Source organism: Cyphomyrmex costatus, unplaced genomic scaffold (assembly GCF_001594065.2).
Source record: "Cyphomyrmex costatus isolate MS0001 unplaced genomic scaffold, Ccosl1.0 scaffold169, whole genome shotgun sequence".
Classification (NCBI taxonomy): domain Eukaryota; kingdom Metazoa; phylum Arthropoda; class Insecta; order Hymenoptera; family Formicidae; genus Cyphomyrmex; species Cyphomyrmex costatus.
This window is the reverse complement of record NW_017275704.1, coordinates 299,684-325,677: the sequence shown is the minus strand read 5'-3', so window position 1 is coordinate 325,677 and position 25,994 is coordinate 299,684. Positions and strand designations below refer to the sequence as shown.

General features: G+C 38.2%; 1 protein-coding gene across 1 annotated transcript; it reads right to left on the bottom strand.

The window, feature by feature from the left end:
• Positions 1–25,695, bottom strand: LOC108771880 (neuroligin-1). The gene is made up of 7 exons (XM_018537282.1): positions 24,762–25,695; positions 10,337–10,483; positions 7,381–7,569; positions 6,487–6,662; positions 4,122–4,268; positions 2,495–2,919; positions 1–1,092 (listed from the first exon to the last, which is right to left on the bottom strand). Exons 1-7 carry the CDS (start codon positions 25,576–25,578, stop codon positions 3–5), a joined length of 2,991 nt encoding a protein of 996 aa, XP_018392784.1. The 5' UTR covers positions 25,579–25,695; the 3' UTR covers positions 1–2.
• Between the last annotated feature and the right edge of the window lie 299 nt (positions 25,696–25,994).

The following is a 25,994-nucleotide window of genomic DNA, read 5'->3' as shown; positions in this document are numbered from 1 at the left end:
TGTCACACGGAGATCTCTTGAATCTGCACGCGCTTCTTCGTGCTACCAGGTGTCCCGGGTTGCCGCAGAATCCCGGGACACGTGAGACCGACGTTTGGGACCTTGGGTGGAGGCGGAGGTTCCGGGAGATTATCCTCGTTATCGTCCTCGCTGTCGTGGTGGAGACCGCTGATGTTGTTGACGTCGTCCATCTGCGCGATGGTGGCATCTACACAGGGCGACGGGGTGCGGGTCCGCTGAATACACGGATTCTTGCTGTAAGACGGCGGTTCCAGAATCCGTTTACCGCCACCGGGCGGCGGGGAGCACTGAAACTCCTGCAGCTGTAACTCGAGCTCCTGCACGAGCTTTGCCTTGTGCGGCGGCAACATCGACGATGCAGAGTCTATCATACTCATGGAAGACGGTAGTCGCTGTTTGCCCGATGTGTCCATGCCGGAACAACCAGCCTCCAGGAACTCCTCTTTCTTCTTGTTGCTGAAAGTGCTCGACAGACCGCCACCGGTTGTGTTCCGGTCGCGTTGATGATATATCCCCGCGAAAATCAGGATGTTGAGCAGCAGCAAAAACACCCCCACTGCGATGGTGACCGTTAGAGCCGTGGTGTAACTCTGATAATGACTGGACGCAAGTTTGCGCAGGAGATTGTTGGGACCCGGGCCTAGATTCGAGATGTGCAACGTTCGCGAAGTGGTAGGCGTGATGGTTGTCGAGACAGTCGCATTCGGGGTGCATTCTGTAGTCGACAGCACAGTCAATATCGAAGAGGGTTCCGTGGGCGATGGCATCGGTAATGGAGGTGCCGGCAGAGGTACGGCCGTACTCTGCGGTCGCACCGGGCCCTCGTAGAGGCCGGGGTTCTCCGCGAGATGATGGTGCCGCATATTGAGCTCGTAACCCGGCCGGTGCAGCTGCGGCAGCAGATTCAGCCAGAGGGACATCTTGTGGCCTCTGTAGTGCGAACGCATCTCTGGGCTGTGAGCGGCCTCCAAGTATAGCTGATTTATGGAATCGTACGAATCCCAGAACGGCGGGCTCGTCGTCAGGCCGTTCTCCAATCCTGAGGACAGAGGACTCGCGCCATTCGGATCCCTAGAACAACCAGCGAACCGCGACTCTTTGACAAATGGATTGAAACTGCCACGAGGCTTGACAGTCTCTTCAATCTCTCGATTGAATGCTCAATTTTTAAAAAATTCAATCAAAAAGTGCCGCACAAAATTCAATAGATACAGTTTATTTTTTATATAATTAATTGTAGCGATATATTATGATTTAAAATAATTAAATGAATATGTTATAATTTTACTATTTGCAGCAAATTGTTTGAAATGTTGCTTTTCTAAATATCGAAAGCTTCATAAAATTAAAGCCCCCGAAAAACGAATATCTCACGCTTCTCTGTACGATATGTTTCATTAAAGGCGGAATTCCATTATGAAAATCCGCCGTGTCGATGACAGAATAATCATCCAGATAGCCGCCGATCCGCAATTAGAGATGCCAAAATCACTTCGCGTCTTCGCCACTAACAAGTCTACTCTACTTCGAGATTGCGAGCTTTCGCTGAGCGCGTTAACGGCCTTTGCGGGAGTTTGGCCCCAAAATCCTCTCGCAGCTGTAACTTTACCCTTACTACCATTACCAGCCTTCAGTCTCCTCTCTTACAGAGTAATCGAAGTGTATGCGATGCTTAAGTTCTGAAGAACTTTGAACCGGGTGAATTAACGAGAGAGGGTTCACTTATCCGATTAACCCTTTCGTGCTCATACGCCAGTTATTTCACGTTGTAGTGTCGCCGACTAATGTTAATCGTATATTTCAACCAGAAGAGAATTCATTAAACAGTACGAGAATAACTTTTCGCGATTTTCTTGAAAATGTTCGTCAATTGAACTCATCGATTAAGATTAAAGAACAAAAAGAAAGTCTACGATATGTTTAGTTGTATGTTTTCTTTTCCTTCTCTTCATTTTATTCTATTTCGTGTCTTATACCACTTTATTCTTTACGTACACTTTTCTTTTGTTTTCTGTTATTTTATTTTCGTAATTTTCTCTTTATGCCATTATTCTTTTTTGCACACGTCCTTAAAAATGTGCACTGGAATAATATAATAAACCCTCTATCTATTTATTTATATATCTACACGGAAAGAATTATATCTTAAAATTTATCCTGAAAATACGATAATCGTGGGACAACATTATATTTCGAAGAGTTTTTATGTAAATCTCTCACATTCATTAATAAAACTACAATAAGATATAAAATAAGTATGATTAATACTGAAGTGTATGGTAAAAATCTTTAAATTTATTGTACTGTACCATAATTACTATAATTTCGGGGTAAATTTTAAGAAATCCTTCTCTCCGTGTATCCATCCATTAACATTTTTATTTTCATTCAAAACTGCCGTGTCTTTAATGAACGCGGTCCAGACGTTAATTTCATCAGTAGACGCGGAGAAAGAGAAGCGGAAAGGACTTACCCACGCCTGACGAAGTTAGCCAGATAGTGTACAAGCAGTTTCGACAGATTCTCGTCGGCGGGGGTGTAGTTGCCAAAGGCGGGCACCGCGGACGTGACTTCGCCGCGAAGAAGAGGTATACCCAGGAGATACGGCATCTCCTCACCCCTCTGGCTCGGCAGTTCACCTGGCTGGAAGTGCAGGAAGTAGCCGCGTCCCTCCGAAACCGAATGCAGTAAGGCCAGCCTGAGGAGCGGCGCGGCGACCTGGCCGTCTCCGAGGAGAGATAAGAGACCCTCGCAAATCGCTACGGGACTCTGCTCGCCTCGCTCCCAGTCGGTGTACTCGTTCCGTAGAGTCGAATAGATTTCATGCAAATGGTACCGGTAGGTGTTCCGGACGTAAGTGCGCAGTATACGGTCCCTCCTCGTCTCGTTCAAGCCGTTCTGCGAAGCAGCCAGTGAGAATCTCGCCCATTTTTGCGACCCGGAGGACGCGCGCACGCGGAAATATTATACTCCTCTTTGATATTACGCTGCGAATTTAACACGTCATTCAATAAGTCCCGGGCCCGACGTAATAGATGGCGCACTAATAACAAATCCGTATGATTTTTTAAAAAGTATACTAAACCTTCAAGCACCCGTGTCAAAATTTTAGCTCAATCGGACCTTTACAGGTTACAGTGATTTAAATCACCCTACTTTTGTCGAATTTGGGCGACCAGAGCGTTCAGCGTCATTTGTGTTTTTACGACGGAGCAGAGACCGAATAACGCTTATCAAGCCATTGCTTTGCTTGAACGGTATTTTGTCCCATCAGGAAGCAATGTTTTATCAACACACGAAATTCAGGCTTTTCCATTGTTTTGAAAAATGCAAAAGTCACTTAAACCACTGTAACTTGTAAAGTAGACGTCCGATTGAGCTAAAATTTTGACACGTATACGTTTGAAGGTTCAGTACTTCCTAAAAATCATATGGATTTGTTATTATTAGTGCGCCATCTATTATGTCAGGCCCCGGGGACTTATTGAGGTGATGTGTTATCGCAATTTGTAAAATAATCTCCCGCGCGATACCATAACTTTGTACCGTCAATCATTCACGGATAATCGCCGAGAGATTTTAGAAATAATTAAACGATATTTCCGCCAATATATATTTGTGGGTGGATTATTAATTTGATTATGATCGTAAAACAGGGGCAATGCTATTTTTAGCCCAGTGGCCATGACCATCGGAGAGTCAATAATATCCGGAACGATTGGCGAGCAGCAGACTTGCGATGCAATCGTGTGCAACTCGTCAATTTGTCAAACTATATCCAATCGATGTCAATTACATATTATGCGTGAAGTGTCCGGTCATTAATCAAGGAATTACTTCCGCTCTAATATAAATTTCTTGATAAAATCGATACAAAAATAAAAGTATGGCCGATAATAGCAGCGGAGGAAAACAGATTAAAAAGTTCGAAGCTTTTTATTCCTCTAACAGAAGATATCACGGAACTGTAATTTAGAAACCAAGAAATTTGCAAGAAAAACCAGACATCCAAAACAAAAAAGGATTTTGTGTACTCAATTTTAATTTATTCTGTGTTTTCTTTTTTCAAAATGAGCGTGACGACTGCGAATTTCACTTACCTGTAAATCTCTCTCGGTGAGATTCACCCAAGCTTCATCGGATGTTAAACCGAAAAGTAAATCACGGTTGCCGAAGTCCGCGAATTCAGCGCCAGGCCCGGGCACGATCGGCATTAGTCCGGAAGAAGAGGCAGTAGGCTGGAAATTCTGAACAAGAGAGAGATCTTCCTTTTCGTGTTTAGTATTAGAATAACGCGCATGTCGATGAGGTTCACTTTAATTCTCAATCTTCGCTCTCGCTTTTCCCCCACCTCCCCATATCGTTGTTAAATAAATCTCTATTATTTCGGTACATCCCTCTCTATCACGTACAGCTATAATAATTTCTATTTAACGTCACGTATAAATTGACTTAGCCGCCGTACGTTTTAAAGCGGAGACGACAAGGAGAGGCTTTGACTGCTTTGTAATAAATCGTGGTTGCGACGGGTACCTATACATGCACGTTCATCCTCTCCCGATTTCGCATTTAACGTCGCGATATCGCGACGAACTCGAGCTACCAGATACATTATCTGAAATGAGTTAATAGAGCATGCGCGAAGTAGCTATTACGGTTCCTTGGATCCATCATCCGTCAGCCGGCCGCTCTTTCAATTAGCAGATTTATCGTTTACCTTGTCGCCTCGTTCGCTCTTACGCAAAATCAATACGTCGGTTCGCTGCCCGACATTGGACTAATATCCGTATGCCAATTACAACATTCGCGAATTCCGTAATCGCTTGGATGAAACGCTTGTCGCGACCCATGTTTGTTTAACGCGCCCGCAGTTATATTTATTTACATCGCGGTGGATATTCCATATGTGTGGCCAGCGTTTAAACGGCGGACGAGAAACAACACACGTATATATATATATACTCCGCGAAAAAGATAGAGGATGTAAATGCAAATTTTATGAAAAATAGCTTAACGTCAAATGTGACGCCGAGTTGGAAGATGACTGCGCCGGACGCCTCGAAAACATTCGGATAACATATTAGCGTGTCATTTGCAAAAACCGCTAAAAAGTACCAATATAATATTCATAATAATTTTCGCCAACTTTATTCTCTTTATTCGACGGTTTAAAACAGATCTTTTCGTCTATGTTTCTCTTTCTTTGGTGGATGTGAGTATATCTAGTTTAAAGATTGAAATAATAAATTAGGCTCTATATGTATAAAACAATGTAAAATATTTAGAGAGAGAGAGAGAAAGAGAGAGAATAAGGACAAAGAGCCATAACAAACAATTCTAATTTAATAATAATAATAATATGTAAATAAAGTAACAAAGAAAATTTAATATAAATAAATAAATAAATAATACATACGTTTCGACTCCGATCGGATTATTCTCAATGTTACATTTAAAAAATTTTTTAACGGTAATTAAATTACATAAAAATATCTTCTACAAAAATTAAATTAAACAAATAATAATAATAATTAAATCGTTGTGATTCCGACCCCGCATTTCTCGCTGTGTCCAATGTTGTAAGTCAAACGTTAACGATAAAAACATCATCTAAGTGATAGTAATGAAATAAAAAAATTAAAGATTGAATATTTTCTCTATTAATGACGTTTTATAATTAAAGTGGCGTCGACATTGAGATTTCAAGGCGTAGAACTTAAGCTTTAAGTCATAAAAAATTAATTCACAATTGAATGTGAAAAGGATAAGCGACTATGATTTGCCAATTATTGTAATCATACACGGAGAGAAATATTTAGGCGAATTAACTGGAATTCTGAAAAATGTGAATAATTTAGAATTCTGGTTAAATCTAGTAAATTTTTGATTAAATCGAATAGAATTCTAATAGATTTAGCCACGAAAATTCTGTGCGAATGTTGATTGTTTCAAATAGAATTCTAATAAATCTAATCAGAACTCTAGTACATTTAACCACATTTCATTTGGATCATTTATTTTTCACCAGAATTCCAGTTAATTCAACTGAACATTTTCCTCTGTGTAAGGCTTAAAGCTTAAGTTTTATGCCATAAAATGTCAAAATGTAAACGCAGCTTTAGAGAACGTAATCCATCTACTAAATAACGATTTATCTCTGTCTCTCTCTCTCTCTCTCTCTCTCTGTCTCCAAATTCTAAATTGAGAAAAGGAACAGCAGGATTGATTAAACCGTAATTAAAATTAATTAACGGCATATTACGGTTAACAGCGGTAGTAAAACCGAAGCAATCAGGCAAAGCAGATCGTAAAGCAAGTGGAAACGGCGCCGCGTTACTGTTCTCCAGTCTCGAGATTATCGATTATTGGATCGAATCGTCTCACCTGATTGACTGTCTGTGGCAGAACAGTCCCATCGACGAAGGGTGCAAATCCGGAAGTAAATCTCGGCGGATCGAGCGGCACCGCCAGTAGCTCCTCCACGCTCTTTAAACGAAGGCACGGTGCGATATCGTCAGCCTCGACGTCACCGGGACATTTGATCTTCTCGGCGACGCGACGCTTCACCGCCAGCGGATCCCGCTGCACCGCCCATGGCGAGAGGGCTGAACCACCGAGCAGAATCACCCTCCCGATCAACTCTAAAACATTTTCGTTGAATAAACTCTCGCTAATTGCAAAATAATAGCTAACAAGGAGTATGTTCGATAAATCTTTCATTATTATATATAAATATAGATAGTAATAAACACATCGGTGTTTTTATTATTTAAAAATCCAATATTTCGCCAACAGGAAACCAGTCTCTTATTATTTTACTATGTGTGTATAATAAAAGCTTCTCCCATTGAAATGTTATTTAAACCCCGCCTTCTTATTGGAGAATGGAACTTGAACACGATTATATTGAAGATCGATAAATCAACTTCAATTAGCATGTCTCTCTCTATAGACAGCCGTACCGACATCAATCAGCGTTAAACGTGATTAAATCAATGTGCTTCCTTCATAAAGGACTATAATTTACACAACAAAACTGCAGCTTAATTAATATACTCAATTTTATTTATAATATCATATATGAACAAGCGAAAAGAAAGTTTTCGACTTTTTCTTAGAAGGTACAAAACAAAAATAATAAATACAAATTACAAAAAAATCACATCTCTCTAAGCCGATAAATAGAGCGAAACGTTTCGTGCGGGCGTTGTCCAAAAATGTACCGTAAACAAATTCGCTTTTCTATATACAAAATGGATACATCCCGTCAGCGGTAAATACAATCAACAGCACGTCAACCCGAGTTGACTGTGTGTAACCAATCGGCCGCACAAGCCGCGAAACAATTGAACTCCTTACCTTTCGCCATAGGAGAGACGGCTAAAAAATTCGCGAGAGCCGCCCCGGTGCCGTGGCCCAGCAACGCCAGTCGCTCAGGATCGCCACCGAAAGCCCCGAGATTTTCGCGCAGCCAATGAAGCCCCGCCACCAGATCCATCAATCCATAATTGCCCTGCGCGCTTCCCTTCGAGCCGGTCTTCAGGAAGCCTGCAGTTTCAACGTTACTCGAGTTAGGAAAACCGGTTCGTTTACGTCCGGCTGAATGGAGCGCAACAAGGATGTTCGAATATTCGACGCCACTAATTCCCGAGAGCTTCCAACGAGAGCTAACAACAAGAAGCAGAGTATCGCGCGAAATATCGTAACGCGTGTATACTCTTGTTATTCCGGAAAGCGAAAAGTGGAAGAGTCGCCGAGAAAGAGAGAACTTTTGGTTGGAAGATCCATTCAGACATTTCCGGGAGCCTCCTTCCCTTCGAGAAGGCTGCTTCCTTCACCTCTTCAAACCTCGACGATTAAAACTCTGTTATGTTAATCGCAAACTTTCGCTAAACTCGGGCACTTTTAGTATCTGCTTCAACAGAAAGGATCGTCTAAGTTAATTAATTATTGCTAAGTTGGTTATCGTTACGGAAACGAAAGTCGGGATATATACTCACACGCGTGCGTATATATAGACACAGGTACTATTGTAACGGCGAACTGTACTCGAAGAATAAACCGGATTAAAATTAAATATTTGCTCGTCGGTACTCAATCCTACCGAGCTTCAATTTGCTACCGACTCACCTACGGGCTTGTCACTTTGCTTCACTATCTGCCTGCGAGGTGAGTTTCCCATTTCAATCCGATTCGCCTTTTAATTACATTCACATATCTGTATTGGTACCAAGTTTTAATTACGCTAGTATTTATAGCGTCAGAAAAACATCGTGGAGTAATGATTCGAATAACAAGGAATAAGTGTTTTCGCTGCCCCCCCATTCATACGAAAAGATTTTTCTTTTTTTTTTTTTGCATAAAACACGCAATTATTTTTAATTGTTATACATTTGTTCATTTCGCCCATCGAATTTTATATTTGTTCTACAGAGAGCGCAGCAATTTGCGAAACGTTGCATTATATGATATATTTAAATATTATTTAACGTGATGGTTTGATCGGCAATTTATTTACGTTAATAAGTGGCACGAAACCCGTAAATGGCGCGAAACGGTGAAAAAGCACGAGTAATAAGTGGAATAACAAGAAAAAAAGACGAAAGAAAATCGAATCGGTTGGCCATGCGGTATCGGATAATGCCGCAGGCATTGTTTCGCTTCAGCGCGATGAACAAAACGCACACGGAACTGCAAGGCTACCGACAAAGAGAAGCGCGCGAAACCAAGCCCTGGGTATGGTGAAAATACGGCGTATCGATATCGAAAATTGTTCCACTGACTGCCCCCCGGGCTTCTTTCATGAATGGGGGATACGGTGTTGTAAACACGCTTGCATACCTTCCGAATAATGCGTTGTTTATCGCTTTATCCGCGATTAGGCGCGCACCCGTACCTTTACATATTGCAGCTGCAAATAGCGCAAAAAAAAAAAAAAATAAAATAAAATAAAAATAAATAAATACAGATTACAGCACACTGTGGGCGGTGTGTGCGCTTTTCACGATGATAAAGCGTGGCATGAAACCGTGAAAGCGTGCATACGGTGGCATAATACATTTTTAATTAACGCAAAATTGCCAAGACTACCAGCATCACGAGATGAGATAGACTCCGACGGCCAGATAAAATCCATTTTACGAATTAACTAAATAAAAAACGAGCTGTATATCCGGGAACACAACGTAAATTCACCGGCGAGACGGGATCCGTTTCTAACTCCTCACGCTGAGCGAGTATCGATTACACCTCACTGCCATTCTTGCCGTGCTCCAGTTTAAATTGTGCGCGTAATATTTAGCAGATACTGAAAGGCCGGTATACGTATACAACAAACGCGAGCTCGAAACTCTATTCGCGCATGAAAACACCTTCAGCCTTACGCGTCCCCCTTTCTTAGTCCTCATTGAACTCCCTCTTTCTTCCGTCCCCCTTTGTTCCCGCGTGGTTTTAATTTTGGCACCCGCACATGCAACTCCCCTCACCCTTTCTCTTTCTCTCGCGCGTATGAAAACGCATTCTGCGTCTTGTAACTCCGATGTTTTCTATATTCAAGTTGACATCGTGTTTTTGAAGAGTTACGACTATCGCGGAAATAACAACCTCCGAAGGGAAGAATTTCCATATATAACTGCGCGGGAAAGTAATCTGGTAAGATCTCGACAAACTTTTCCTCTCCTACCTGCCACGAATAATGAGATCATTCCTTCAACTCTGTCGAAAGAACAAAAGAGCCCAGTCCCGCTGTGTAATAAACAAAGCGTGGTAAACTCGGCGCACTTTATAACACGGAAACTTTCTATCAGTTCTTGTACACAAAACAGTAATGCAAATGCCTGATTATCGTATTGTTCTTGTTTATGCTCGAAATAATAATTTTTCAGCAGAAAACGCGCATGTTTATTGAGTATTGATCAAAGTGTCAAATTGTCAGTCACCGTTCGTTACCTGAAAAAAAAATAATTGCTCCAATTGTACGATTCTTTATGATGAAACACGTCAGTTCAAAATTATTTTATTCAATTGTAAAATATTATTATCACTGACACAAGAATAAATTATTATACGAATAAGGAATATGAGAGAAAATTTCTTTAGCTTTTTTTCCATTTTAAGACAAAGAAACGAGCAATATTTCTTTACAAGATGCTCTTTTTTTATCCTCCCGCAACAATTATAATATACGCAAACGTAGTCAAATAAAATAGATAAAATAATCGCAAACGCTTGCAAGGCGTGTCCTACTTTCCGATACAGCAGCGTAGCGAAAAGGAACGGTCTGTTTCAATGAACAAGTATTGCCTGCAGAGCTTACCAAGCACACCAAGACGAAAATTGATAGAGACGACAATAAGGCGTCCGTGAGCAGCCAGGGCGGTTCCGTCAAATGAATTTCCGGCGCCCCACGAATATGAATCGCCATGAATAAGGAGGAGAGCCGGTAACGAGTCCGCGATACTACCTGCAACATTAAAGAACATTCTACCACATCTCTCTGCAAACACAAAGTATATGCAATAAATGTAATAGAAATACAGGGACAAATATATTAGATGTACAAATAAGTTTTAAAGCGTTTTTAATAAAATTTAATATTTATTTACAGTTGGAAACAAAAATACACTTAATTATCAAAATAATCCCCGTTATTATCTATGACCTTTAGCCATCTTTCGAGCAGCTTGCGAATTACAGAAAAGAAGAGGGTTTCGTCTTTCGCGATGCGATAAAATTATCCACCCATTTTCGCATTTCTTCAAATGCTCGAAAGTGCACAAAGCGTTTTGCATTGACCAGAATAAATGATAGTCTGAAGGGGCTATATCTGGGTTATACGCCGGGTGTGGTAGAATTTTCCCAACCAAGCAACGTTTCCTTTACAGGTTTACCAACATGAGGCCTAGCGTTGTCATGAAGCAATTTCACGGAACGTTTTCCTTTGCCAGTAAATGGTCGATTTCGTTCGATTTCATGATTTAAACGGATCAATCGTTGAATGTAGCGATCACTGTTAACCGTTTCATTCGGGTGGAGCAGCTCATTATATAGCACACCCTTCATGTCCCACCAGATGCACAGCATAACTTCGCTGCTGTGGATGTTGCGTTTTGGCGTTGATGTGATGAGTTGTCCTGGATCCACATAATGTTTTCTCTTTTTAGGACTATCGTAAAAAATCCACTTTTCATCATCAGTCACGGTTTTCCACAAGAAAGATTTTCTATGCTGTTTATTGTACAGATTCAAACACTTCTCAAGACGATCATCTTTGCTTTTTTCATTTAATGCATACGGCACCAACTTTTCTTTTTTTTAGAATCTTTCCCATCTGCTGTAAACGAATTGAAATATCTTGTTGGGTTACTTCAAGTTGCTGTGCAAGTCCTTTTTGTGTTTGACAAGAGTTTTGATCGAGTAATGCTTGTAATTGATTGTCTGTAATCTTCTGAGGAGTACCACTACGTTCTCTATCGCTAACATCAAAATCATCCTCTTTGAATCGCCTAAACCAAAACTCACACATACTTTTGGATACAATATTGTCTCCAAAAACAAAACAAATTGATTCATATGCTTTAGCAGCGTTTTTTCCTTGATGAAATTCGTATCGAATGCAGTGTCGAATAAATTGCTTGTCGCTAGCCATTTTAAAACCATTAAATTTTGAGGTTAAGTTTCTAATTGTGTGAAGTCAATTGTTCTTTTTTTTTTAATAGTACACATTAAGCACCACCACATATCAAAAAAGCGCGAAAATATTTGAATTCTAAGTTTAAATTATACGTTACATAAAAAACGCTTTAAAACTTTTATTTGTACACATTCAGGGTGTCCCATTTTAATCGATCATCTCAAATATCTTTTAAACAGTACATTTGAGGGAAAATGTTTCAGACAAAAATTTTAGGACTTCGAGGGGGATTAAGATAATATCATTGGTTTAACCTTGAGTAGCGTCGCCAAGGTCAGGGCAAGGTCTTAATATTACAATTTTTTTTAGAAAGTTACAATCTTCTCCTATCTTAATACATTTTCTTGTCAATATGATGTGGGATCAAGTACAAAAGTGTGTATTCAAAACTAATCCTATTGTAAAATATAAGTATAATAAATAATATAAACACGGTTAAACATCTTCTACAAAGTAAGTGCGGCCAGATAAAAATGTCGAAATAACTGGCTAAAAAGCGGCTTTAGGTTTCCATAAAATCACTCGACTACAATTACATGAGCTTATATGAGCTAACAATCTGTGATTTATAAAATACACGTTATAAATCCACGATAATATTACATAATCCTAAACTTCATCGATTAAACATCGCATTTAATGTTTCACAAAAAAAATTACACAAATATATTTAGCAATTATAAATACAGATAGTGTTTATGAAAAGAAAATCAATGCAAATATAATATCTACCATTGATTATAAAAATATAAATGCGGAATATATTTACATAATTCATATTTGCAATAATTATAGCAATATATTTTTATAATTTTAATATATTTTTATACATATCATACGTATATTTTTTAACTCATAAGGGATTAAGATAGTTATATATACATTATAAAATACATTATTCAAGAATGTCTCGAAACTTTCGTTTCAAGTAATTTAGGTATTAATACATATATATACCTGTAAAATTTGAGATCGATTTACCATCCCGTTCTTAAGGTATAATCGATCAAACTTCGCCGATTTTTCTATATTTACTATTGTAGTATAGCCATTTCCACCGTGATACGACACGAATTTTCATATAGCACCGAAACCGCATTCAAGAAGTTAATGAAAAAGGAGTCTCGTATGAATTAATGAAGAAGCATGTGTAACAAGACCGCAAATATTCACTGTATTAAAATTTAAGTGTCAATAAAAAAAATCTTGATTTTATATATTTTCTCGAGAATTGACAAAGTCAAGTAGGTATGGCAACGTCGCACTTTCAATGACCATGCGTCTGTTTGAAAATGCTTATTAGTCCGGTCACTTTAAAACAAAAAAGGGCGTATAAACACAACGACTGTATCTCGGAAACTATTCATCGGACGAGGTTCAAAAAAAATCCCATTTTAAAGATAATTTTATAAGCTTGATCCACATAATTCCTTTATATTTTTTACCGCAGACAAATTAGAAGTAAGTTATTTACAAAAATGTACTCAGAGACACGTATAATAAAGACTTTTCAGGTGTATCTCAGGTAATTATTAGCCGTGTACAAACCATTAAAAAACTAAAATGCAGGAAATTTAATAATCTTTCATTTTGATGATAACTATTTTTGGCGTAGGAGTAGTCGTATATAAGATATTTCCGATATATTAACGAGGAAACATTCTCATTTTCAAAATATTCGCAAGTCACGATGCCTTTAAAAAAATGATATCTCCGGAACTATCGATCGTACGACATTCAATAAAATCCCATTTTGTAGGTAATTAAATACTCTTTCGATCTTGTTATATACGTTTTGTACGTAGATGCACCCAAATTTGAGATATTCGCGAAGACAGAACAAATTTACGTAACGTTCGAAAATAAGAGGTCCCTTAAAATAAATCTATCTCTAGAACTATTGATCGTACATTGAAGTACGACGATTAGAGAATTTTGTAGAGAAGTTTATTATCTTTCTTTTATTATGGACCTACTTTGGCCGTAAAATTGATAGGAAAGAAGATAACCGCGAAAAACCGAAATTTCAACCCTTCTACGCTCGATAAAAAAACTTAGCGTACAAGCTAACGTTGGGAACTTTTCAGACATCATTTCTCTCGCCTAAATGAAGGTGTTTAGCAATTTATAGCTTAGTCGGAATTTTGTGTTTCAAAATTCTACAGTGACTGGACTATATTACCTAGCGATGATTTTGATATCGGGAAGATTTTAATATTGGATGCGATTGCCATCGCGTATAGATTTGGTATGTCTCGTTTCTCATCAAGAGTGAGGTTATGCCATTCTTGTCATTTTTTCGCAAAAACCGCATATTTTGCATTTTTTCCTGCTAAAGCTTTATTTTTAATATATTTTTTTTTTTTATATCGTGATTGTACAGACATTTTCGTCTTTTATATAAATATTTTGACAGCGGTACTTGTGCCTGTCACCGTATTCGTCTACTCGTAAAATTGCGACGTTGTCACTATCTAATTTCTCTTATATATACGTAGATTTTCTTTCTTTTCATAAATTGACTTATTTCATCATGATTTAATAATGTAAATGTATAAAATAATTGTTTTTTTATTCTTAGATTTTACATAACAATAAATATTCATTTAAATTTAGGGTTATGTTTAAGTCTATCGTTGACTTGCATAGTTGGTGTATAACCACCTTAAATATTTTGAAAAACTTACGATTTAAAATATTTTACATATAAAAAAATATTAGTTTGGCAAGTGCGATTTTAAACGATTCAAATATTGTAAATTATGAGGTGTTCAGCTACTCGAGTGAAAGATCTCGATTACGTAAATCTTGAAAAGAGACTTTCCATAAAATCTGCATTTTACTCCTAACAGGGTAATGCAGCTGTCTCTATCAATCGCGACGTCAAATTCCACGTAATGCGCAACGGCGATCGAAATATAATCATTCCTGGAACGAACTATCATGCTGAACTAAGTGATGGCAAGGCGGAGACACCTGTTGCGATCTTAGCGCACGCTAGATGACGGATAGTTAAGTAGGTGAACAAGTAGGCGAACGAGACATCTTCCGTTAATTCGCTGTGCGTATTTTTCCATTGGAAGCTGCGAAAACTTGTTCTTACCCGGCCGCCTATTTGCGATCGTATCTCCAAAACGTTTACGAGCGACTCGATACTTTTTATTAATAATTAATACAAATAGAAAGGACGATGTAAGAGTCAAGTAAAATTTCATTTAAAAATAATACAATGTATATATTTAATTTTAAATTTCAAAAATAATAGAATATAAATATAAAAAAATATATAAAAAATAGAATATCAAAAATTACTTAAAAAAGACATGATGGACATTGCGTTGCGTAACAAGTTTCTACTTTACTTTTTATTAATATTGACTCGTCTTTGTCGTGCCCAGAAGTTCATAAATTATAGATTCCTTTTTATGAATAAATAGACTAAAGGAGATATTTGTGTGCCCGTTTAGTTATTTACTAGACTATTTTGGGTCTTCTATTGCTGCTCTTTCAACATATTAGGAATAAAAATTAATTCGGTCCGTTTTCCAAAAGATGATCGCCTCCAAAGACGAGTCATTTTTTCGAGATGAAATTCGAAAATTGCCTGAGAGATGGGAAAAAGTAGTAGCCAGCGATGGATAATACTTTAATTAATCTGTTCATTCGTTTTGTTTCGAAATAAATGCATTTTTGAACACAAAAAACAGACCGAACTAATTTGTACACCTAATATTTAGGAATAATTGGAAAATAGAAATAATTCCATTCTATTTCGAGTCGTGCCACAACTACGTGTTAATTGCATTAATTTTAATACAATATTCTCGCAGTTAAAATTGTAAAATCTAATTCTCTGTAGATTTCTTCTCAATTAGAGAAACATTAGAATGATTTTCCACAATTGCTATACTCAAGAAGATTATTTCCTAAGCTACGCGATTAATTATTAAACTCGTTGTTAATGTACAATTAAAGTATTTTACATATGCTTGTTTGTACATTGGTAAAACTTTTAAGGAAAGTGTCTCCTCGTCATTTTTTATATTTTTCTTAAAACGATTGTAGAGAGTAGGTAAGGATATAATCTGCTATTACAAGCGATAGGAAATTCTGGCACGTACCTACGAAATACATATACGATATATCGCCCAAGCTTCTGTACATTACGTTCCAACTCAGCGTGTAACGCGATTATGTAACGTGTCGGAAAAAGGAGAAAGGGTAGGAGATACGGGGAATCAATAAATTCATAAGCAAGTTAGCAGAGATTCAGAAATGAAACTTTTTGAGCATATATCAGGTACTAAAGTTCGCTCTTAATCCAAAAAGGTCGTTATCTCGAAGTCTTAACGAGAGATTCCGAAGTCACAAAACTAACAGCAATTTCAAAGCATTCGAACGCGGTCCTTGTACATTAAAAGATATGAAGATATATGTATGTATTATATACACTCTTTGACAAAAAAGTTATGCACAGATCTCGGGAGTTTTATTTATTAACGGTGATAGATGCAGCTTCGACACGTAGAACCTTTCTCGAAGATCTTGATAAGGGAAATCAAAATAGTTCTGTGGCATTCTGCCGTATCCGTCATTATTTCGAGATAATAGCCTTTTTTATCCAGACATGTGCATATTTTTGTCAAAGAGTATACATATGTATATCTTCTTTTCAAACCAGTACTTAATCTATATACGTATTAAAGCCCATGACACATAGAAAAACGTAAGGCCGTAAACGTGATCAGTAAGCGAATTGACCAATCACAGTTGAGAACGTAAGCGGCCGCCACTTACGTTCTCAACTGTGATTGGTCAAATCGCTTACTGATTACGTTTACGGCCTTACGTTTTTCTATGTGCCATGGGCTTTACACACGTCAGATGACATGTAATAAAAACATTCGAGTTTCCGTTTTAGTTAAATTCTTGCCATTTTCTTATAACTGTAATTTCTGAAGAAAATCTATAAAGACTAAAAATCCTCGGAATCGGATTTACTTAAATAAATAGTTTCCTACTGCAGTCTTACTTTCTCTAGGCAGTTTAAATGTGCGCGATTAAAAATCTTCGCGAAGTTAGACAGTTAATTAAAGTTTCCATCAGCTCTCCTCTAGATTACGTTCATTGTACAACCACTACAGATAACGATCAATCCTTTTGACCAGGGTACGTCTTAAGTGCGAACACGGATTAAAAAGAATCGAGCCTAACGCGCATGTATGGATGTCGGTGCTTGTCGGAGTCCTCTTCATTACCGTGTCCTCTCTCTAGATTAATGTCGCTACGGCGAAGAACGTCGATCCGATACGAAGCTACCTCACTCCCGCGGTGCTTGCAGGTTCTCTCACGTGAATCAAATAATCGACTGCAATGCACTACGGAATTGAGGATGCAACGCATCCTTACACTTGCATTCCTTTACAGTAGTCTATCTTTCCCTCTCTCTCCTTCTCTCTCCCTCTCTCTCTCTCTCTCTCTCTCTCTCTCTCTCTCTCTCTCTCTCTCTCTCTCCCCTTTTCTCTCTGTCTTCTGTCCTACTCGAGGAGCTTCTTTCGCTTTATCTTGTCCTTCCAATATCTCGGATCCCTTCGGCTCGCTTCATTTCTTCTCGTATGCAGCATCAGCCTCGCCATTGTACTGCCGAGGCACCCTGGTTTCTCATCATTTCCCTGGGGGAGGGGGAGGGGGGGAGGGGGGGAGCTTGCTGCTCGATCGGGGAAACGACAGTCGGATGAATTCGCGAACGAACACTCCGCTCGCGTCCCTGTGTCCCGAATATTATTTTCACGTGATCTCCACATTCACCGATACTCGAAGCGTTTCTCCGTGTGCGTCGAAGTACATTGCCGTAGAGTATTGTATTAAATTTACCTATATCAAATATTTCCATGAGTTATCGCGTCATAAAGAATAACGTTCGCTCGCGAGCAGCTGAATGAAAGATGATCGGTATGTGCAAAGCATAACTAAATTTAACAATATGAAGAAGAAAATGTCACGCATTCGTAAGAATATTTTACAATGAAAATTACATAAAAATCAAACTTGTTAAATAATAAATAATAAAGAGAGAAACATTCGCTGCTTTTTATATATAGGTATATAGCTTGTACGAATATAATAAAGTATACTATTGATTATCTCGAGATGTACAAAGTCTATATATACTCACACAATATATTTAACGTATACAACAGTTTCATTTTTCAAACCGTAATATTAAATATTATATTAAATAACAATCGTACATTAAATAAGTAAAACTTATAATCACACAAATTTAAATTAATCGCAGATTACAGATACTTTTCTGTTCGTGAAATATTCATAGATATGTATATTTTATATATCATAATTATAGTAAATAACATTTTTATATTTGACATATAAAACTTATAACTGAATTATTTACATTAATCGTAGATTATTTTTTGTTTGTGATATATCCATGGACAATATCTTATTGTTACTATTATATAATTATATTGTGTTATACCAGAATTAAAAATAAAATACTTGTATAGATACTTTTCTGTTCGTGAAATATTCACAGATATGTCTATTTTATATATCATTATAGTAAATAACATTTTTATATTTGACATATAAAACTTATAACGAAATTATTTAAATTAATCGTAGATTATTTTTTGTTTGTGATATATCCATGGACAATATCTTATTGTTACTATTATACAATTATTATTATACCAGAATTAAAAATAAAATGCTTGTATTAAATAAATGAAACTTATAATTACGTACGTATATAATTATAAGTTTTATTTATTTAATAAAAATAAATCTAAATTGATCGTAGATTATAGTTATTTTTAGTTTGCCATATATCGACGAAATATCATAAGCATTCTCAGAATGAAGCATCGTCCAAAATTAAGAGCTGTTGTCGCCGTTGCGTAACACAGATGTAGTACATTAACCATAAAAGTAATTTCGCGACGATGACCCAAGACGAAAGAGCTCTCAATCTGTCGGATAAACGCAATACCGCTAAAATAAGCACGAATTCCACTTGATATACGATATATTACGCATTCCTCCTTGCGCAATCTACGTATTACTCGTAACTCTATGATTCCATATTTTATCCAACACGAAACTTCCTATTCCAGCCGTTTGTGGATCATACGTACTTTTATTATAATATCGTATTGGAAAAGAATTTTTAATATAAGTCTGAGATCGAAATTGAAATCTTCGAAGTAGAAAATCATGATCGATTTCTTCATTTATTTCTACATTCATTCGGGCAGAATTAAAGTAACGTTTTGTAAACTCCTAATCTTAAGCACCACATTTTGTGCGATTGGGACTGAGAAACGTCTCTCTCTTCCTCTCTCCTTCTCATTCGCATTTAAATTCCGCAAAGATATTACAGTTGGGTTTCAGAAACGCGCGGATGCGCCGCAGCGAAGAAGTTCAAATTCTCGTCTGAATTTTCCACGACGATATCCAGAGATGGAAAATCGAAAACTAAGCTGCTTACGCGCGAGTAGTGATGATAGTGATGTTGCCCCCCCCCCCCCCCCCCATGCGTTTTGTCAGTGAGAGACAAGCAAGTGAAAAAGAGCTTTATAAAAAGTAGCAAGAGGATTCAACGCGATAGCAAAGGAAGCGCAACGACACAGCTCGTTCCCTTTAATCCGGCTGAAACGTCGGATAGTTACGGCTTTTTATTCGGCAGCATAATAACGGCCTCGGTGAGAGGTTCCATAGAACAAAAAAAAAAAAACGAAAAAAATCGCAAGTGACTCGCGCACCATCGCGCATCGCGAGATTCACAACGTCTCTATCTCATACGTGCTCCATCTCCGGCTGATCGCACCTTTACGGAAATCACGGAGTTTTTACGCTTGTAATTAATCCTACATCCGCATTATCTCAAGCAAAAGCACATTTATTTTTCATACAGATTTATATCTCTTTTATTAAGGGGATATATGCTGGAGTTACCGACGGAACACTCATTTCGTATTTCTCGTGCCATTTCGTTTTCCTTATACAGAATAAATAATCCCTTTTCCAGAATGAAAGGGAAAACACAAACAAGTCCGGGAAAGTCCAAAACCGGTATGAGAATCTCCCAAAAATTACCATGTAGGTTCTTTCTTCACATATATATAAATGAATGCAATCATATATATCTAAACAAAAAAGACTTTTCCGGATTCGACTAATTTATAAGATTATCATGAGACCTTCAAATTATGATTTTGAAGCGTACAAAAGAAATGGCACACGAGAAATACGATTTGAGTGTACATAACCTCACATTCAAGCGATATATAGGATATAGCAGAACAAGAAATGTATATGTAACGTTTTAATTTAATATACGTATAATGTTTCACTTAATGCGTATGTAAATATTTTCTTGATGTATGCAATATATTTTAATTGGAATTAAAAATCTGTTTTGTCGACATCGATTAAGTTCGGCCGTCTCTCCAGCATCGCCTTAAATATGTATGACAAATCCTTTCTCTGAGATAGAAATTTTCTTTGATATATGCGATACCTCCTTGGTGCTCTCTTATCAAAAATTGGAATAGACATATTTATTTTAAAGCGCAGCAAAGCCAAACTGTTCAAGAGAACCGAACTAGGTCAGATCTTTATACACACAACCGGGGATATTACAGAATTCAACAAATCCGACCGAATCCCTATCTGAAAATTTATCGCGGGATGCAGTCCCGCTCTCTGTTGATCTCCATATCTGTGATCCGTATATTGGTTCGCGTTTACACTTCATCTGAAAGTCTCTCGCTGTATTCGCAATCAGAAAAACGTCTCCGCGAGCGATAGATCCGCTCTTTTGTTACAGACACCCGTTCCCGCTCTATCTCCAATCCCCATTCTAAAAGCTGCGAGAAAGAGATGGCAGAGAAGAGCGACAAAAGGGTAGAAGTGCAGAGGAACAGAGGAATTTTCTTGCAAAAAGGAGAGACCACTAAAATCACCGCATCGAGTCCTCAGCTCTCGACTGCGCGAAGCGCGATACTTTTTTTCTATTTCCTTCCATGCTCCCTCGACTGTACGCCGTATTGAAATTAGCTTTAACCAAAGACATAGATAGCATATGGGACTACACCATCCGTATCGAAATAGAATATCTGATGTGGTCACAATAAAAATGAAAGCGAAAGGAAGCGTGAAAACAGCTATTTCCCTCCCTTAACATGGTTGGCAAAATTATTGCTCACAGTCGCTATAATCTTCTCGCGCTCTCTTTGCGTTTCGTATTTCAACTGCGTGCTGGATGCATGAATAATCAGAAAGGATGGGATGAGAAAGATGGGATGAAAGATATACGCTAATCAATGATACGTAATATCGTGGATCATTCATGAGATAACCTTACATTGTTAGATATAAATTTAAAAATCTCCCTCTCTCAACTCTCTGTATTTTTTCACGAGCAAGAAGCTTAAACAAGCAATTAAGGTCTCTCTCTCTCTCTCTCGCTCTGCGCTGAGAGGTTCACCCAAATTCCAAATGTAGGCGACTTACAAGGTTCTTTATGATGCGATGAAATGCGAGAAAGATAATTTCTAAATGAATAATTCCATGAGAGTTCATTACTCCTCGTTGTCTGGACTTTCTGCCGAATTATACCACGTCGTGTACATACAATACACGCGCAATTGTATGTCCAGCGAGGGCGGATTGCACTGTAAATAGAAACGATCGCGCCGGAATTGGCTAAACGTAATTTCAACGGAAGTGAAGCATCATTGGCGAAACTCCGTGAAAATATCTAACAAGGCTCGTGCATCCGTTGAAGAAAAAAAAGTTCACGAGCCAAACACTCATGCATGCGCATACCGCAGATACATTATACATATATCTACTTGTCGCGCAGAATTATACACGCGCGATGTCATTGTCATCGTAACGCACCGATACTGCATTCCCGAATGCTTCGATAATCAGATTATCACGAAATGAAATTGCGCGACTCTCTCTCTCTCGTTCCCCTTGGTGGTTGGCGGCGAAGTTGAGCAATCTACCTAAAATTGGACGATGTTTCGAAACAGAGTCTCACGAAAATATCACCAAACTTTTACGTCGTAAGATACGGTCCGAAAAGTTTTGGCTTATGTTTCCATGGCGAATTTCGTATTCGACAATGGACCGTATGGTGCACGGAACAGGATTTTCCAAACAGCGCATCGCAAGAGCTTTACGTATTTTCACGTATTTTTCACGAGAATTTTGTTTAGGATTTAGAATACCAGTGTTTCTATCTCAAACATAACAGAAAATATAAGTCCTACGGAACATATAGATATGTGAAATATTGTTACAAGCTTTTTTAACATTGTTCTCTAGTTAAAAAAAAAAAAAAGAAAATGCTTTGTGTGCAGTGTTGATGTAAAAACATTTTCACAATCGTTTCTTTAATTTTAAATTTATAAAAGTTTTTTAATCGCGTAAAATTGTTTTATTTTTTAAAAAATTATAAAAAAATTTATTTTCTAGAAAGCATAAAGAATAATCTAGAGCAACAATATAATTTTATAGATCATATTACTATTTTATACAATTTTTCAAAAAGACCGATGAAAATTAATCTAATTAAATAAAAGAAATCCTATTTTTGGATTAAAAAAAATAAATTTTAGTGCTTAAATATTTCTATGTGCATTTATATCAAATATACATATATATATATATACATGAATTCATAGAGCATATTAGAATAAAGTGATATATAGTACATATAAAGTATGCTATAATATATCCACGTATAATATATTAAATAAAAATCGTATTTATAGTAAAATTTATCGCCAAAAAATGAAAATTTAGAATCCTTTCTAAAACAGTCATTATCAAAATAAATGCTTTAACATACTTAATGGCTGCATTCAGTAGAGAAAATAGCTTTGCAACTATTGTGAAATTCTTCAATACGAGTGGAATCAAAAGCAAAAACCAATCGTATTGAAGAATTTCACAATAGGTGCAAAGCTACTTTATCTGCTAAATGCAACCATTCTTTATAAACGCAGGGCTGGGCACATTTCAAATACTTGTATTTGAAATACAAACTGTATTTCAAATACATTACAAAATGTATTTTGTATTTTGTATTTCAAGAAGGTTATTCTATGTATTTTGAATTTCAAATACAATTTCAATGTATTTTGTATTTGAAATATCAACAAATCCTTGATAATAATCTTTAAACAAGAATAATAGTAACTTATATATATTTTTTCTCATATGACAATTGGCGATACTGATTATTTTCGTTAACTTTTAAGCACTGCTAAGTCATCAATATATTACCAAATCTCATGATCTCGCACAAGAAAGTAGGTTTCTCGTGAGGTTTTCGTGCGATTAATAATATAGAGCAACAGAATTTTTGAAGGGTGCAAGAGAGTGAAGCCCTAAACAAAATGCGGGGGAACAGCAATAGCAATGGGAATAATATGATTTCAACCTATATCTTGGCCATTGCAAGCAGCTGAAGCAACTTGCATTATAAGGCTTTGTATCACTATAGTTGTAAGTCATCTCTTGTTCTGGCTTTTGGCTCTTGGCTTGACTTGTCTATTCTTGTTCTGTAACGGGATTCTCTAAACATTTTAGTGACGATTGTTGTTATCGACGGTATATCGTTAACTATCCAATGAGTGTCGCGCTTTTTTTCAAAACTGTCCTTGCCAATGGCTGTCGGCGATGTCACTAATTATAGTGATAATCGTCGATAAAACATTAGAGAAATCCTGCTACTAACATTGTATATAAAGCCTGCGGCACACGATGTTTATTTTTGTGCTAAATTGCTTCTATTTGAATAAAACCGATGAAATATAAAATGCAAAATTTGGAAGTGTTTAAAATACTTAAAAAAAAGTATTTTGTATTTAAAATACAGATTTTGAAAGCATTTTATATTTTGTATTTCAAAATCGAAAGATTGAAAGTATTTTGTAATTCAAATACTAATTAAGATTACCAGTATTTTGTATGTCAAATACTTTAATGATGTATTTTGCCCAGCCCTGTTTATAGTTTATTCTATCAAGCAAGATTTTTTCTTTAATTCCAAAACGTAATCTCCTTACGGACTCTCCTGATTTAAATAGTTCCAAGGTCAAGGGCGAGGGAGAATACAACGTTGTTGTTGATACGCAATCAATCAAAACGTGGATTCCTATCAAATCCTTTATTCTTGACTATATAAATAGTACGACTCCTTTTTGAGTCCTCCTTTCAGCCAATACATATTAAAACTAAAAAATTCCTTACAAGTCTTGCAAATCAAAAGTCACATCCAATTGACAGATTAGATGTTAATCTATCTTACAAAACCAACAAGAAATTCACATGAAGAAAAAATGGATCGTTCTTTTCATATCAAAAGTGTTAAATAAATTGTTACAACACTCAATATCTAATAATATTACTGCGACAATGTGATTTTAGACACATGTTTTCATTATCGTGTCACACGTTTAAACTCAACATTTGAAGTGTAACACGATATGAAAACATCTAAAATCACATTATCATAGTAATATTATTAGATATTGAGTGCTGTAACAATTTATTTAACGTTTTTGATATGAAAAGAACGATCCATTTTTTCTTCATGTAATTCCTCGTTGGTTTTGTAAGATAAATTAACATCTAATCTGTCAATTGGATATGACTCGATTTGCAAGACTTGTAAGGAACTTTTTAGTTTTAATATGTACTCGCTGAAGAGGACTCAAAAAGGAGTCGAAACGCACTATTTACCTACCATATATTGTCAAGAATAAATTAGGATTTGATAGGAATCGACGTCTTGATTGATTGCGTATCAACAACAACGCTTTACTCTCACTCGCCCATGACCTTGGAATTCTTTCCCTCTTCAGTAAACAAAAAATATCTGGAAACCTTTCAATAACATTACAACACCGTTGTAAGGTTGCTGCAATATTATCGGAACGTTTCAAGATGTTTCTTGCTTACTAGAGGCAGTAGAACCATATTCTTTAGGATAACATATCCGACTTACCGTGAGGAGCTTTGGGCACATAGAGGTTCAGATACAAGCAGTCTTCGCTCTGGTTGGCCAATACTGGCACCAGCCTCTTGAGGTAGGCCTGTCTCTGCCGCGGCAAGCCCTCGTCCGGTACCGGTGGCCGCTGCGGGCAGGCCGGCGGTATAGTATCGGCAAACTTGATGCCGCGCCAGGGTGTCGGTGTGACCGGCGGCATGTAGCGCAACGCGCCGAGCGGCGGCGTCGCGTACGGCACGCCGTAATAAGTCTCGACGGCAGTCGACGATCTAGCCTCGATGCCGCGCAGGGTGCCGTATCGCGTCTTGATCGTTCTGGTGCAATACTTTTGAGTACCGGCCAGAGCTTCGGCACCCGCCAGGCAGCATTGGGCGCAGAGGAGCGCCAGCAGGAAGACGCTTTTGGCGATCCCGCCTTCGGATGGGACTCTCCGAAGAAGGACTTTACCCGCAATATCCTTCGCACTTTCTCGTCGCTCGTCTCGTTTATTTTCTTCGCCGTCGCGTCCCTGGCCGCATTCGCCTCCTTTCCGCTCACTTCGTTTACAGCACCGTTCACCGGAAATTCCGCTTGTTTGGCGATTCCCCAGCTTCTCAGGAACTCCGTGACGCGCCGAGCGAACATCCTGTCTCCGATGAAGAATATCGCGCCGCGTTCGATACGATACGATAATACCGAGCTGCGGAAGACGCTGCTGTTGAAGGACATGTTTAACTGACGATTGCCAGTCGTCGTCGGTGAGAAGGACGGTGTCGGGAGGCGAGAGGTCTTTCCTCTTCCTCTTCCTCGGCAAAGAGGAGGAGGACATCCGCATCGCGTCACGCCGCCGCGGACTGGCCCCTGCGGACCCCGCATCTGTGGGGCCCTCCTGCTGATGGACGACCCCTTGCCCCTTCCGCTTCCGATTTCTGCTTCTCTTTCTCGTTCGTCGTCGCCGCCGCCGCCGCCGCCGCCGTCTTGTTGCCCGTCCTTCGGCCCTCCGTCCTCGCTGCCGCCGGCAATTTTTTGCGCTTACCCTCCTGTACTCCTATCGCCGCCGCCGCCACCACCTTTATCCCGTCGCTACCGTCCACCCACTCCCACAGCTTCCGGTACGGCTTGCCGCCACCTTTAATCCCACACCCTCCAAGCGGCTCTCGCTCCTCGTCCGCCGTTTCGAATTTAGAATAGCGACTCGGTACTATTATCGCGCTGCTGCTGCTGCTGCTTGTGCTTCTTCTGCTGCTGATC

Coding starts and splice junctions, on each gene's coding strand:
- LOC108771880 (XM_018537282.1), bottom strand. CDS start 25,578: ATGCGGATGTCCTCCTCCTCTTTGCCGAGGAAGAGGAAGAGGAAAGAC. Junction 4,269..6,486: donor GCGTGGAGGAGCTACTGGCG/GTGCCGCTCGAT, acceptor TCTCTTGTTCAG/AATTTCCAGCCTACTGCCTC. Junction 1,093..2,494: donor GCTAACTTCGTCAGGCGTGG/GTAAGTCCTTTC, acceptor TGGTTGTTCTAG/GGATCCGAATGGCGCGAGTC.